This window comes from Ustilago hordei, assembly GCF_900519145.1.
Source record: "Ustilago hordei strain Uho2 genome assembly, contig: UHO2_contig_03, whole genome shotgun sequence".
NCBI lineage: Eukaryota > Fungi > Basidiomycota > Ustilaginomycetes > Ustilaginales > Ustilaginaceae > Ustilago > Ustilago hordei.
This window is the reverse complement of record NW_024545288.1, coordinates 202,595-216,659: the sequence shown is the minus strand read 5'-3', so window position 1 is coordinate 216,659 and position 14,065 is coordinate 202,595. Positions and strand designations below refer to the sequence as shown.

The 14,065-nt window shown below is 53.6% G+C and overlaps 4 protein-coding genes across 4 annotated transcripts; 2 read left to right on the top strand and 2 right to left on the bottom strand.

The window, feature by feature from the left end:
- Positions 1-116: 116 nt before the first annotated feature.
- UHO2_01682 (uncharacterized protein) lies at positions 117-1,964 on the bottom strand (the record flags this gene model as incomplete). The annotated part of the gene is made up of 1 exon (XM_041559119.1): positions 117-1,964. One exon carries the CDS (start codon positions 1,962-1,964, stop codon positions 117-119), a length of 1,848 nt encoding a protein of 615 aa, XP_041415053.1.
- Positions 1,965-2,711: 747 nt separating this feature from the next.
- UHO2_01681 (uncharacterized protein) lies at positions 2,712-4,820 on the top strand (the record flags this gene model as incomplete). The annotated part of the gene is made up of 1 exon (XM_041559118.1): positions 2,712-4,820. One exon carries the CDS (start codon positions 2,712-2,714, stop codon positions 4,818-4,820), a length of 2,109 nt encoding a protein of 702 aa, XP_041415052.1.
- A 930-nt stretch (positions 4,821-5,750) lies between these two features.
- Positions 5,751-6,014, bottom strand: UHO2_01680 (uncharacterized protein; the record flags this gene model as incomplete). Its single annotated transcript, XM_041559117.1, has 1 exon — positions 5,751-6,014. One exon carries the CDS (start codon positions 6,012-6,014, stop codon positions 5,751-5,753), a length of 264 nt encoding a protein of 87 aa, XP_041415051.1.
- A 3,373-nt stretch (positions 6,015-9,387) lies between these two features.
- On the top strand, positions 9,388-13,629 carry UHO2_01679 (uncharacterized protein; the record flags this gene model as incomplete). Its single annotated transcript, XM_041559116.1, has 1 exon — positions 9,388-13,629. The coding sequence occupies one exon, from the start codon at positions 9,388-9,390 to the stop codon at positions 13,627-13,629; it is 4,242 nt and encodes a 1,413-aa protein (XP_041415050.1).
- Between the last annotated feature and the right edge of the window lie 436 nt (positions 13,630-14,065).

Sequence of the window (14,065 nt, the reverse complement as noted above, 5' to 3'; positions counted from 1 at the left end):
TCTTTGTGCTCTTTGGGTCATCACTCTCATTTTGTAGTAGAGTCCGGTTGCTCTAGTGATGTGGCAAAGCGGTATATTTTCATGAATGATGGCTTTTTGTTGTCTGTGTCAAGTGTTCAAGACTCGATGACAAGAACAAGCCGATCTCCAGAGCTCACCTCGTACCAATGCAGACTTCTTGACATGTCGTCAATCTCCAGCACAATCCCTTGCTCATCCTCTTTCACCTCGTCAGCGCTTGAGCTTCTCAACAGCGCCCATATTCCTGCAATCTGAGCTGGCTTAACTCCCACAGCATTCGCCAATTTGATCTTGGCCAACCTCAACGGCGTTGAAGCCAAAATCTGAACCTTTGCCTCTCCTTCCTTTTTCAAATACGGTCTCTGCTTACCTGGAGCGGTATCAGAAGCTATCACGCTAAGCGAGAGCATCCTTGACCTTAAAGTGTTCTTGCTCTTCTTCTTCTCCTCTTCTCTTGCCTTTGGTGCTGCGGAAAGGCTTTCGTCACCATCGAACAACTTTGCTAGTTCCAAGTAGCGTGGGAAACGAGCCACTTTTTCCTCGTTTGACAAGTCAAGCTTGTTCTCCTGTGATGCAGAGCCACCATCAATGATGTAGGCGTCGCCATCACGGAACCGTGTGTAGACGAAGAGTTCGGCATCTTTGCGTTCTTTGGCTGTGATTTCGGTCTTGTCGAGTACTTTGAGGGTGGGTAGACGCGCGATCGCGATGGCTCGCAAGTCGCGGTATTCGTAATTTCCTATCAAGCCGACTTGCTTTGTAGTTCGAGCTTCGTCTATGGAGGAGGTTCTTTCTTCATCCCGAAGGGTTGAGATGTGCAGCGCATCTAGCCCTTGCGAGTGACTAAGCCATGAGGAAATGTTTTTGAGCGAAGACCAGGACTCGAGATGGTTGTCTCGCATGTGCAGTTCTGTCAGTGCCTGTAGCTTAGATGCGGATGGAGGGGCGCCTGGAATGTCGGCGAGCTGGTTGTGGTTGAGGTTCAGATTTTGCAGAGCTGGAAGGCGGGAAAGAGCAGCAACCAGGTCTGGCCAAGAGGTGATGAGGTTGTCTTCTAGGCTGAGCGAAGTCAGTGATGGTAGCACCACTCCTTGCACAGGGCTTGAGGCTTTCGCTAGATGCAAGGTTTTGATCTCGTTGCTTCCAAGCGACAAGTGCTTCAGGCTCGCCAATGCAGGTGCTAGCCTCAAAACCTCTTCCCACTGCATCAATGTCCCATCCAGCCGCAAGTCCTGTATGTGACCGAGTCTCTGCTGCCAAGTCTTGGGTATTGGCTCAGGAGGTGACTGGAGTCGATTGAAGTGCAGCAAGAGCGTCCTGAGATGCTCCAGCTCCCCCGCTATCAACGAAACCTCCTCCCATTCTGGCAAAAGCGACCGCGACAGATCCAACCATCGAATATTTGGACAGGTCCCTCGTATCGAGCCCTCCTCAAATTCTTTCGCTGCACCGAACGCTCGTGCCACCTCGTACCCCCCATCATGCACTGCACCAACATCTACATCAGGTATCGAGCTATGCTGCCAACCACCCAGACCGACTTCCTTCAGCCTGTCAAGCCTTGCGGCTTTCTTAGCGATGCGGTCGAGGTTAGGCGCTTCGATTTCAATATCGGCGATGTTCTTGCGTGAGTACTGCTGTTGATCTCTTTGCTTGACTTCGACCGCTGTGCTTGGAGGGAGGTACTTGTTCCGCAGAGCTTCGAGGAAGCAGCAGCCGCTGGAGAGCTTTCTCGCTGTAGGCCGGATGAACGACCCGCTTCCAGCAACTCGGACATGGAAATAGCGAGTTCCGTCAGCGCTGATTCCGTCATGCTTGCCGCGGGCGGGGTCATCCCATTCCACACCCAGCCATTCGCCGCTCGATGGTGGGACCGCGCCTCGATAGCCGATTGTCCCGCGGTGTGGACCGAGTGCGATGCGGTGTCCCACTTTCAGGTCCATTGTGCGTTGTTCTGTTAGGGAAAAGGTGTGGAAAGGGTTGGTCTCGAAAGACGAAGAAGGAACAAGAAGGAACACGGTGGCCTCTGCGCGTTTTTGCCTCCACTTGGGTAATTCTGCGGATCTCGGATCTTTAACAGGATGTGATGGTGAGGTCGCCATTCATCAACATATTTGAATCTCGTACGGGATGGTTAGAGCTAGACTAAAGCAACGGACCGACGACGTCCGTCAGAGCTCATCTGTCGTATGAGTTGTTTCATAGCTACGATGGTGGGTGAACGCTGAGCGACAACGACCATCGAACCACACAACCAATAGGTCGGCGCGCAGGACTTCATCTGCAATTCTCAGCCTGAGCTGCACTATTGGTGGCAACATCTTACCAGCCAGAATGGAGGTGGTCTCATGTTGCTTTCCATTTAATGAGGGACAATAGCGTCGTTGACAGCAGGCAATGGCACCACCCTTGTAAACGAGATGAAGCTGAAAAGATTTGCTCTTGCTCCCTAACGATTTTCAATCTTGCGACTCGCTGTCAGAGAGCCTGAGGATGAGTATGTGCACCAATATAAAGCCTGCTCGCGATCCAAGCCCCGGTCCCATATCTACCTCTTCTCTTCATCCGTTTCAATCTCTTTCTGCATTCAACTTTGGGCCGGCCCCTCACACACATTCATTTACTTAACACTTTTTCGTTCATATCGAGCCTTGACGGTCAGATCTCCCAATTATACATTCCAGATCAAGATGCGTCTGACTCCAGCTCTCGCCCTTTTGGCTTATTTCCTCGCTGCTTCCGCCGTCGGTGTTGTAGCTTCACACCATCACGGAGGACATGGTCACAGGCATGGACATGCTCCCGCCCATATCCACCGCAGGTCTTGCCAGCTTCATCAGAAGCGAGATGGAGGCGACACTACGACTCCTGCTCCTCAGCCTTTGTTTGCTCCAGCTGGTCCTGGAGATGACTCTGCGGTGAAGAAGGACAAGAAGAAAGGCAAATGCGCATTGAAGAAGCAGAAGCAAAAGGATCAGGGTCAGGAAGTTGCAGACGAGGGCTTGAAGGGAAGTGGTGGACCTCCCGTCACCGGCGTGCCTTCTTTGGAAGGTGGGGACGATGGCACTAAGCCTCCCGTCACCGGCGTGCCTTCTTTGGGCGGTAAGGACGATGGCACTAAGCCTCCCGTCACGGGCGTGCCTTCTTTGGAAGGTGGGGACGATGGCACTAAGCCTCCCGTCACGGGCGTGCCTTCTTTGGAAGGTGAGGGCGATGGCACTAAGCCTCCCGTCACCGGCGTGCCTTCTTTGGGCGGTAAGGACGATGGCACTAAGCCTCCCGTTACGGGCGTGCCTTCTTTGGAAGGTGGGGACGATGGCACTAAGCCTCCCGTCACGGGCGTGCCTTCTTTGGAAGGTGAGGGCGATGGCGCTCAGCCCTCCACGGATGGTAGCTCTGGAGTGAAGAAGGACAAGAAAGGCAAATGCGCATTGAAGAAGCAGAAGCAAAAGGATCAGGGTCAGGAAGCTGCAGACGAGGGCTTGAAGGGAAGTGGTGGACCTCCCGTCACCGGCGTGCCTTCTTTGGAAGGTGAGGACGATGGCACTAAGCCTCCCGTCACGGGCGTGCCTTCTTTGGGCGGTAAGGACGATGGCACTAAGCCTCCCGTCACCGGCATGCCTTCTTTGGGTGGCGAGGGCGATGGCACTAAGCCTTTCACGGATGGTAGCTCCTCGGCTGCTCCACAGCCTTCTCGAGACTCTGTTTCTGGAGATTATTCAACTGGTGGTCAATCTGGCGGTAACGGTAGCAGTGATACCGGTGCGGGTGCCAACCGTGGATCGAACCCTGGCGGCAGTTCCAGCACCGACGACAATGTTGGTTTTCCTGGTCAGACCGGCACTGAAGGCTCTGAAGGTCAGAACCCCGAAAGTTACGGTACCCCACCCTCGGGCTACGCCTCCACTCCTACCCCTAACACCCCCCACATCACACCTTCGACCGGCGGCGTCACTAGAAACCATGTCAAGTGCAAAGGCATCAGAGGCTCCACCTTCCTCTCCTCCACTCGCACCTTCAAGCCGCACCAGTTCTCTCCCGAATTCATCTACCACGGACCCGGCACCACTTTTGGCAGTGAAACCGGCTTCTGGAAAGGAGGAGCCTGCATGTTCGATGACCTTCCGCATGCCAACTTACCTTCGGTCGCCATGGATCAGACCTTTTTCCAAGACGGTCTTGCCTGTGGCACCTGCGTCGAAATTGCTTCTACTTCAGCTTCGCTCTTTAGCAATGATGCGGTTTGGACTGTCGAGACTCCCAAAGTGGGCAAACTTCGCCCTGGCAAGAAGACGGTTGCTATCGTCAGCGATCTTTGCCCTGGTGTCGAACAATGCTTTTCTGGTCTGGACATGCACCTCGACGCTTGGAACTCAGTTACTAGCCATGCGAATGGAAGTAAGCTTCCGATCAACTGGAAATTTGTCAACTGCAAACAAGCTTTCCAGAAGAGCGGCAGCGGTGGTAAGAACCTTGAGATTCACTGGAGACCCGGTGCTAATGCTGGCTACTTCCAAGTTCAAGTTCGAGGCAGCCATGAAGCTGTGGTAAGGATGGAGATGAAGGTGAGCGGTAAAGGTTGGAGTGTGGCGAAGCATGTGGATAACTCTTGGTGGATGTGGGACGGCGATGCGACTTCGGCGGTTAAGGACCACACTGCAGTGTTGTTCAGGGTAACGGATTGGCAGGGTCAGACGATCACCAGTGAGGTGGGTACGGTGATAGGCAAGGATCTCGTGTTTGAGGCTAACTTCGATCGTGTTGGTGGTGAGTCCCAGCCGGAGGGATATGAGGCTTAATCCGATGCCTCTAGTGACTAGTTTATCGCCAGATATCAGTCAAAGTTTCTTGTCGCCCCTGATCCTGTCGTCATCAAGACCTTGCCCTGCTTTTTTCCCCCCCTCAGATTCTTAAACTTTGCACCTCATCTACTGGTTCAATCTCAACCCCCTTCACCCGTCCTCATCCATCTGGTTTCACTCGTTCACAGAGAGTCTATCGAGTCGAGCCCATTCAGCTCGGGTGTGTGGTATGCAACGACAAGAGCTCAACCTGAGATACGATTGCAGCAACAGCTCACCTTGTCAGAGGTGGGATGAGCCCCAACACACGAGGCCTGCTTTTGCGAAACGCGACTTTTGACAGCTCATGACAGCTCAACTAAGCTCATCTAGGCTTTGGGCGCGTTCAGAAGGACAAAACGACTTGGCTCCCAGCTTGAGAGGCACTGTTTTAGGCTCACACTTGTGCGCCTTTCAAGAGCTCCGAACTTAGAGTGTTTCATGGTGTTTGAGCTTGTAGCTGCTAGCTCAATCAGGAGGTAAGGTCGGTGAGTTGCAGAAGATGTCGGAAATGCGAGGGGCGATGCAATGTCTTGTTTTAGACTGCTTCTCCTGCAGTCTTGAGCTTGAGCCTCTGCAACCATTTCGTTTGGCTTCTGTTCGGAATTGAGCTTAAGGCTAGGTTCAGGGATAAGCTTGGTGCGGAGGGATGTAGGGTTGGGATCTCGACTCGAGCCTTTGATGCGTTCTGGCAAGAAGCAAAGGCTGAGGAGTAAGCGGTCAATCCGCCGCCCTCGCGCTCGACCCAACGCCCTTCCGCAGCTGCTGCAGGGTCCATTCGCCCCCGCTCCTGTTCGTGCGACCTTTCTTGTCATCGTCCTCAATCAGCCAAAGGCCACCTCTCAATGTCGCTAGACAGAGAGCGTGGGTAATGGCGGGAAGCACTCATCAAGAAGCGGAAGCCGAAAACATATGTTCATTTGACGCGCGGGCCTTGGCATTTGGCATCAGGACTCTTCCCGACGGGTAGGGGCGTCTTTCATTCAAGATCTGGGTGTAACAAGTTGGCTTGCTTCGAGATTCGAACGCCACTCGAGATAGGACGGTGTTAGGAAAAAGCACTCTGAGCGGGCAAAGATAGGAAAGAAGAGCACCTGACGCTTTTCTCTTATGAGCAAGTTTTTCAGTTGCGGTTTTGAGAGCTCCGGTCATGGTTTGCTACCCTCAAGACCATTCGAGCACAGAGGAGCGAGATACGAGATGTGGTCGCCGTCCAGCTGAGCATCTGCATAAGGTCCAGCGAGTGTATGAAGAGTGGTTCTGTTAGTCTTGCATGTCAAAAGGTTCAAGGCGGCAATAGAGAACTGTTTTTATCCGATCTTGGACCCTTGCTTTTGATATCGAGGCCGACGTGAGACGATTCAGGAAGGAAATTCAAAACAAAAAGTGTTAGGTCGCGCATTTATACAGCTCAAAATTTCGCGCTGCAGCGTGGCATCATCTCATCTCACCAACAGCAGCTCCCGTCCGTTGAATGGCCGCTGTTGCTACTGCTACTGCTAATGATGTACTGCTTCCGCCTTGTCTCTGAAAGAGCTCTCCTTCCATTTGACCCTGTTGATCACTAAGCGAGATCGTGCAACTCGGTAATCAAACCCCCCTCTCTCGTTTCTCTGCTCTGATACTGTGATACTCTGGCTGCTTTACAGAGAGAGAGAGAGAGAGAGAGAGAGAGAGAGAGAAAGAGCGAGGGTAATGCCTCTCTCTTGTGTGGCTTTACGGCAGTGATTTCTTAGAAGGGGGCTGAACTGCTCTTGCTTGTCAAAACGCAGAATCTTGCAGATCATCCAGAGTCACTTTCTGCCGGACTTGCGGATTTACTGGTAAAAATTCAACAGAAGCAGCCGTGTTATCATCAAAGGGCAAACAAAAGTGCCAGCCAATCGTTGACCACCGCTTCTTCTCACCCAGAAGATGGAGCTCTCTCTCTCTCTCTCTCCCCCTCTCTGTTGCCACCGCTACACTTTGGAATGCGACACCACATTTCATTCGCTTTTGTGAGAAAGCGTCATCGAATACATCAGTAGCCAAGACGTTGATCAGCTGACAAATACTCTAAAGGTCGGCCACTCACTCTTGTAGCAAAGACGACTACTGTTGATGGGCGATACCATGCGGTCAAAGGTAGAGAAGCGCGCGAGGGCTCGATTGCCTTTCATACGGTATATAGTTGTGATGCCGCTCTTGGCTTTCCTAGGCCTTGTGTGGTTCGCTGAAGACCCACGAAATGGTTTCTAGATCGTGATGCCCGCCCGTATCGATGGTTTCTATTTATTTATTTATTTATTTATTTCGACATGGAGAGGAGAGGAAAGAGAGAGAAACACGCGCTGCTGTCATTGTGGACGCGAACAAGCAAGCGGGTTCAGCGAGGTTCCAACTCTGGGCGTGATTTCTACTCAGGAGTTGAAGAAGGGGTCTCAGGGTGGGCACAGCAACTCTACAAAGATTGCGATATTTTGCCTCCTTTTGCCGCATTGCTGCGTTTTTCTGAGTTCAGATCTCGCCTATCCCAGCCATGAACAAGCCAAGGCCCTTGGCCAAGAACAAGTCAGAAGGTGGGCATTCGCCGTCGTCCCGCTCCTCTCGCAATAGAGTAGACAACAGGCAGGACTTGTTGGACTGCGACTCCACTTCCTGGCGTCGCCCATTCGTCTAAACGATGATATCCTTGTCTGGCAGGCGACCTCGCGGTCAAGCTCTCTAATCAGGTCAGCGGTGCCGCTTATTTCTCACACGGCACCTCATGCCTGTCAAGATCAAAGCGACTAGTGAAGACGATGTCGGCAATCCCGAAGAGTCAGCAGCTGCCTTTTTCTCTTTTATCACTTGTCGGAATATCCGCTCTGTTGTCAGCCTTTGTGTTGACCAGAAAGATGACTGACCAAACTCATCTGACCGTGAGAAAAGGCGCCAAAGTGTTACAGTAACGGGAAAGCCGATGAACTTTCCTCGTCAGCATCCCGCTCAACTTGATGAGCGAGGTTTTATGGAAACATTGAGAGCAGCAGAGAAGCAATCAGAAACTGGAACAGGATTGTGATTGCATAGCATTAGATGGCCAAGACGTAGACTAGAGATCGGAATTCCGTTTTGCATGCTTTTCTAACACTAAGCCTGCGGGAAAGTCTAGCCGGAATGCCGAGCTGTTTCCCTGCATCTGAGGTAGAGAGGATCTGGGCAGGTCAGCGGTGTTTCTTTTTATCCCTTTTTGTTTCACCATTTATTTATTTATTTATTTTTTGGTCTTTTTTTTCTTTTCTTTTTTCCTGGACCTGGGTCTGTCGACATGCTGCTTCTGATGCTGATGTTGCTGATTTCCACTGCAACAAGCCATGACCGTGAACAAGAGAAAGAAGCAAGTCAGGCAGTCAGGCAGTCAGGCAGGCATGCTACACAATTTCAACACCAACCAAACTCTGGGTCTCGCTCCTCCTCTCATCCTCTCATCCTCTCATCCTCGATTGCTTGTCTGCCTGCCTGTCATCGCTCGGTCGGCGGCATCTTCGCCCTTGTTGTTGTGCCTGTCCCTTGTCCTCTCTTTCTGGTTCAGATCGACAAAAGGACAGGTTCGTTCTCGGATGGCCGTATTAGATAGGTCAACGTTCTTTGCTCTTTTGGCAGCTGCACTCACTGCACCAACCGCACAGCTCGACTCGGGAGTTCCGGATGCTTTTCTGCTGCTGCTCCAACCCTGACGCTTACTTAGCCTGACTTTGGTTCGCTACTGGCATTGCCTCCATCCCTTGCTCACCTTGATGCCATCAGCCCTTTCATCTGCTCAGCCATCATCATCACCTTGAGCACCTTTACCCTGCTTCGACTCGCTATAGCGTCTGTAGCATCACTGCGCTTCGTCTCTCGACCATATCAACGGCGCACTCCAAAACCCATCTAGCAGACCAGTCCTTGCGTCAGGCAGTGCTGGAGAGGTTCAGCCAGCACTTCCGACTGCTCTACCGATCCGTTCGCTGTCCTTGAGCTACTTGATCGGCACATTCGACGGTCAGGATTACAATCTAGGCTCGCAACTGCCGACTCTGGTCTCATACCCACAGCCTTGCTCCCTCTTCAAGGGCAGCAGACATACCGGAGTGCTTCCTCCCTTGCTGGGCTCAAGCCTCGAGCCAGCAGCATCGAGGCCTACCATCACACTCTCAGCGCCAATTCTGGGTGACATGGCTCTCTCGACCTAAAAACGCTCTTTTCGTGCGTCACTGTTTTTACTACGCCTTGCGACCTCGGTGCCTGTGCGGAAGAGCGGCTCTCCCTTTGCCGCCGCCTTGAATCGCCCAAGGGATTGAGCGAATCCTTCCCACCCGCCAAACTCTATTTCTCGTGGAGCTTAGCTAGCAGAGAGAACAAAGCCAAACGCTTGCGCATCCGGCTGAGTTCTCTTGGCGCTACAAGCACTGCGCAAACTTGCAAGAATCTTGTTTCCTCCCGACGGCTTGATCCGATAGGTGCAAGAGCTACTCTTCTGCCATCCACCACCATCAAATACGCCCCTAGCGCACACCGCCATATGCCTCGAGACACAGCAAGCACAGCTGGCCCGCACTACGATGCCGGGCAAGCGTCAAGCTCTTCGGAACCGAGCGCTTCTTGCTCACGTCTTCCGAAAGTGGAGAAAATCTCAACTTCAGTCGGTTTGTCTTGTTCCTCCCGCAGCTCAGCTGACGAGCGGCCAAGCAGGTCCAGCGGATCTTCACCAATCGCATCACCCGCAGTTTCGACACCAAGAGCCACATCACCGGATCACCACGCTTGCCCACATATTCGCAACAGGCCACCTTTCGAACGCTCATCTCGCGATAGCTTGCAATCCTCGCCATCCACCGTGCCTGCTCACATGGCCGGTCTTGCGCTACAAGTGCAATCTGCAGTCTCTCGCAACGTCACTGGTCCTCTGGTGCAAGTGCTGACCGATGCAGAAGAGGCTTCCGCGCTCCATCAGGCTGAAAGCTCAGAAGCACCTGCATCCAACTTGAAAGCATCGCCAATGCACCGATTAAGGTCAGCAAGCTCCGATTATCAGACCGCACGCAGCTCACCTGACATGGTGCCAAGAGATTTGTCAACACGCTCACCAGAACCTGCCATGCTGAGCAGCAGCTCTACTAGCGAAGAGGCTATCCAGGCGGCGCTCACTGCCACTTCCACCAGCCACATTCCCGAAGCTGGATCGCGATCACTTACCGCTCCAGCCTTGCAAGAGCAAGACAGTGCAAGCAGCAGCCTTGGCGGTGATGATGGCGGTGATGATGGCGGTGATGATGGCGGTGATGGCACTGAAACAACAGCTGCTCAAACCGACATTAGCCGCACTCCCTCCACATCAACTACAGGCTCTAGCCACGCAGGCAGTCTGGACACCGCCATCAGCTCTGTTCCATCAGGCACTGAATTCGAAAACAACTACAAGTCGCATGTTGGCGAGCAATCGGCGGATACCCTCCGAGTGGAAGTAACTGGCTACGACCCGAGTCTCCCGCCAAGTCAAGCATCTCCAGGCTCTTTGAACTTGCAGCTCGACAACGGTCTTCTTGACTACTCGGACGCAGCGGATGCAAGCGTTGCCGAGGCCAAATACGCTACCGCAAAAGTTCGTCGCTATGCGGCACTCCTCGAGCTTATCGACACGGAACGCAACTATGCCGATGACCTTGCAACCCTCGTCCTGGTCTTCTTCGATAACCTTTGCATGATGCCCTTCTTCAACGATCAGCCAGCTCGTCAGGCTTTGGTCATGAGGAACTCGGAGGACCTGCTGAGAACGCATCAGAAGCTGTCTGCTAAGCTCGTCGGCATCCTCATCGACCTTGGATTGCGAAAGGCTGGACAGAGCGGACAGGTCGATGACCAGCAGACCGAGCTCGAGAAGGCGTTGAGCCCGCAGGCTGACGAAGCTGTTGTTCGCGTTGCCAACCTCTTCAACCAGATGATGCCTTCACTGCAGAGCTACAAGGCTTTCTGCTCTCGTCACGGCGAAGCCTTGGCCTTGATTCGTGAAGCCGAGAAGCGACACGCTGATTGGGATGCTTTCGAGAGGCACTGCGCTGATGTTCTCAAGTTGACCAGATTGGCGCAGAAGGGCAGCTCTCGACCGGCCTCGGGTGCCAATACCCCTAGCGTGTGGGGCAACAGCCCTGCTTCCTACTTTACACCCGTAATGCCTTCAAGTCCTCCCACTATCGCTTCGACTTCCACCTCGACCCTGACTGCAGGCACCAACTCGAACCCTGCCAGCGCTTCAACCACACCTTACCTCGGTCCCAGCACGATGCGACAGAACTCGTCTCGCCTCCTCTTCCGCGACTTTCTCATCAAGCCTATCCAGCGACTCTGCTTATACCCTCTTGTTCTGCAGACACTGCAGAAACACAGCTCAGCCACTGGTGACTCGGTCGAAGAACTCGCACTGGCCATCTCGCTCATGCGTGAGGTCGCCGATCAGGTCGACGAGGCAGGCAAGCGACGCGAGTCGGAGCTTCGTGCCGATCTCATCTCTTCCCGTATCGAGCCGCAGCAAGGCATGACTATGGGCTTCCTCAAGTCGCTTGGAGATTGCCAGCTGTCTGGCACACTGGATGTTTTGCACCACCACCGTGTGCTTAACCCTCTCGTGGCTCCATTGCGCTTCAAATACTTTGGTCTGCTCATCTACCACAGCTTCTTGCTCATGGTCAAGGTGCGCAAGAACTCGACCTATGAGTGTCGACACTGGTTCCCGCTCTGGGCTGCCCGTCTATCGAATGTGGAGGAAGAGAGGAACCTCATTCCTCACTCTTTCCGTCTTTCCGTCAAGGATCACCACTTTGAGCTTGCTGCTAGCAACGCCAAGGAGAGGCAGCTCTGGATTGATATGCTCTCGCTCGCCATCTCGAGGGCAACTTTCTTGCCTCCTGGTTCGGAGGCTGCTTTCCCTTGCAGTCTGCTCTTTGGCGATGCCCTGGATGGTGAGTCTCTCGAGGCGTCCGAGGCACCGACTCCTAACGCGAGCCGACCTTCAGAATTCCAAGGCTACTTTGACGCTGCCAAGTCTGGCACTGTTGACCCATTGATGCAGTTTCTTGCCATGCATGCGGCTGGTGCAGCTCAGGCAACCAGCTCAAACCAGAAGAGTCAGCGCTCGTCTTCGGGTCCCTGGATGCCGACAGAGATCTTGCTGCGACATGCCTCGTCCAACTCAAGAGCGATTGTGGATCGCGGTATGATTCTCTCGGACTCGGTCATATCTGCTCGTATCGCACGCGATGGAGGTGCTCTCTCGACCTTGTACGCGGCCTCCGGATCCGGTATCGGATCCGCTGTTGGCTCGTCGCTTGGTCTCAGCCGTCTTTCAGCTAAGGAGACCTCAACTGTCAAGATTCAGCGTCGCAAGAGCTGCGCAGGATTGCTCGAGAACGCTGATGCGAACGAGGATCCCAACAACTTGGTCTTCACCGCAACATTCGTGCAACCGAGCTCGCGATCGCGTTCGTCCACGAGGGTGCAACTTGACGACCGCGAGGGCTGGAAGTCGTCTCTCCTCAAGAAAGCCAACAGGGTGCGACCAGCCAGCATCTTTGCGCCCCAGGGACTCAATGTCAACACCGAGCTCGGCAGCCCTATCTGGGGTCCAGGGTCTGCTTCGACGCCTACTTCGCCCGTCACCGCCAGCCGCGATCTCCCTATGCACGAGTTTGGAAGCTTGAGCGTCGCGCCTCTCAGCCCGACCACGCGACCCATTTCGTTGGGACAGGAGGCAGGATCATACTCGAACACATCTTCTCCGATGTCTGGGTACAACTCGGCCGCTACCTCGACTTCGAACTTGCGGACTCAAATGTCTTCTGGACCCACACGATCGCGCACAAGCCTGTATGGTATGAAGGACTCGTTGACCATGACGTTTGGCAGGAGGACGCGAACGAGGTCGGCTCAAGCTGGTCTGGGTGACAGTGACCCGGTGTCTGAGTTTGGGACCGGTTCGGCTTTGTCCTCTGCGGCGCCATCGCCTCATGCTAGCAACGTGAACCTGCCGCATGGTGGAGTTCTGGACAGCAACGCAAGCCGACCTGCGGTGGAGGAGCTGTACCCACAACAACAGAAGGGTCTACCTGGCAGTCGATCTCGCACCAACTCGATCTCTTCGGTGACTGACTCGCTTCGTCGGGTGTTTACGAACAATTCGTTGGCTTCCCTCAGCCACAAGCGGGCGCAGAGCGATGCAGCTAAGGCGCTTGGTGGATCGGTGCAAAGGGACAGGCAGTTAGCGACGAGCGCTGGGCTTGCGACGCCGCTCACTGAGGCTGCGTCCGCCGTCTGTGGCGGCGGTACAGAGTCGCCACGCAAGACCGGCTTCGGTACATTGCGCAGGTCGAGAACGATGCTGAACTATCCACGAAACTGGCTTCGTGCTTCGGTGGCTTCGAATGGAGTCGAGCGCGTCAATGCCGAAGCTGTGGCTTCTACTCAAAGCTTCCAGATTCAGAGACAGTCGTCGTTCGTCAGCGACACCAGCACTTCTCCTGGCACGGAGTTCGAAACGCACAAGGAAGCACACAAGCCTTTACGCACCAGCAGCGAACCTGTTACCCGTCAGATTCCCAAGCTTTCGGAAGGCTTCAGAAGAGCCTCGGATACTCATCTCACCACTATTGCTGAACAGCAGCGCGATGGTGCAAGTGACATGGCAGGGATCAGGCGCACATCGAAGGGTTTCAACCCGCTCAAGTTCTTGCAGAACAACCGACTCTCTCCGCTTCCTTCGAAGGGAGTTTAAAGTCACAAGCAAACATCACAAACTTTTAGCATTGTATCTTGCCATAGCACATTTGTATTCCTGCTCAATCATAATTCTCAGCCAAGCAGTCTTGGTTCAATCGCATTGATTCTACTTTTCATTCTTGATGTTGTGTGTGAGTGTGGGTTGATGTTGAGGATGAGTCAACAGTCGTTGAGAAGAGTGATGTTGAAGTTGGATTATGTCAGCAATCACTGAGACGCGGAACTCGGCCCTTGTTCTTTCTCCACATCAGTGATCTGCGACTCTCCTTTTTTTTTTTCTTCTTGTTGCTCAACCTCAACGTCGAAAATAGCTGCACTATCATCTAGCGACGATCACGCAGCAGGAGCCAGCACTGTAGACGCCGCAACCACCGCGGTCAAGGCTGTGGGCACCGCTGGAACCCATCTTTCACTTCACCCTCGGCAGGGGT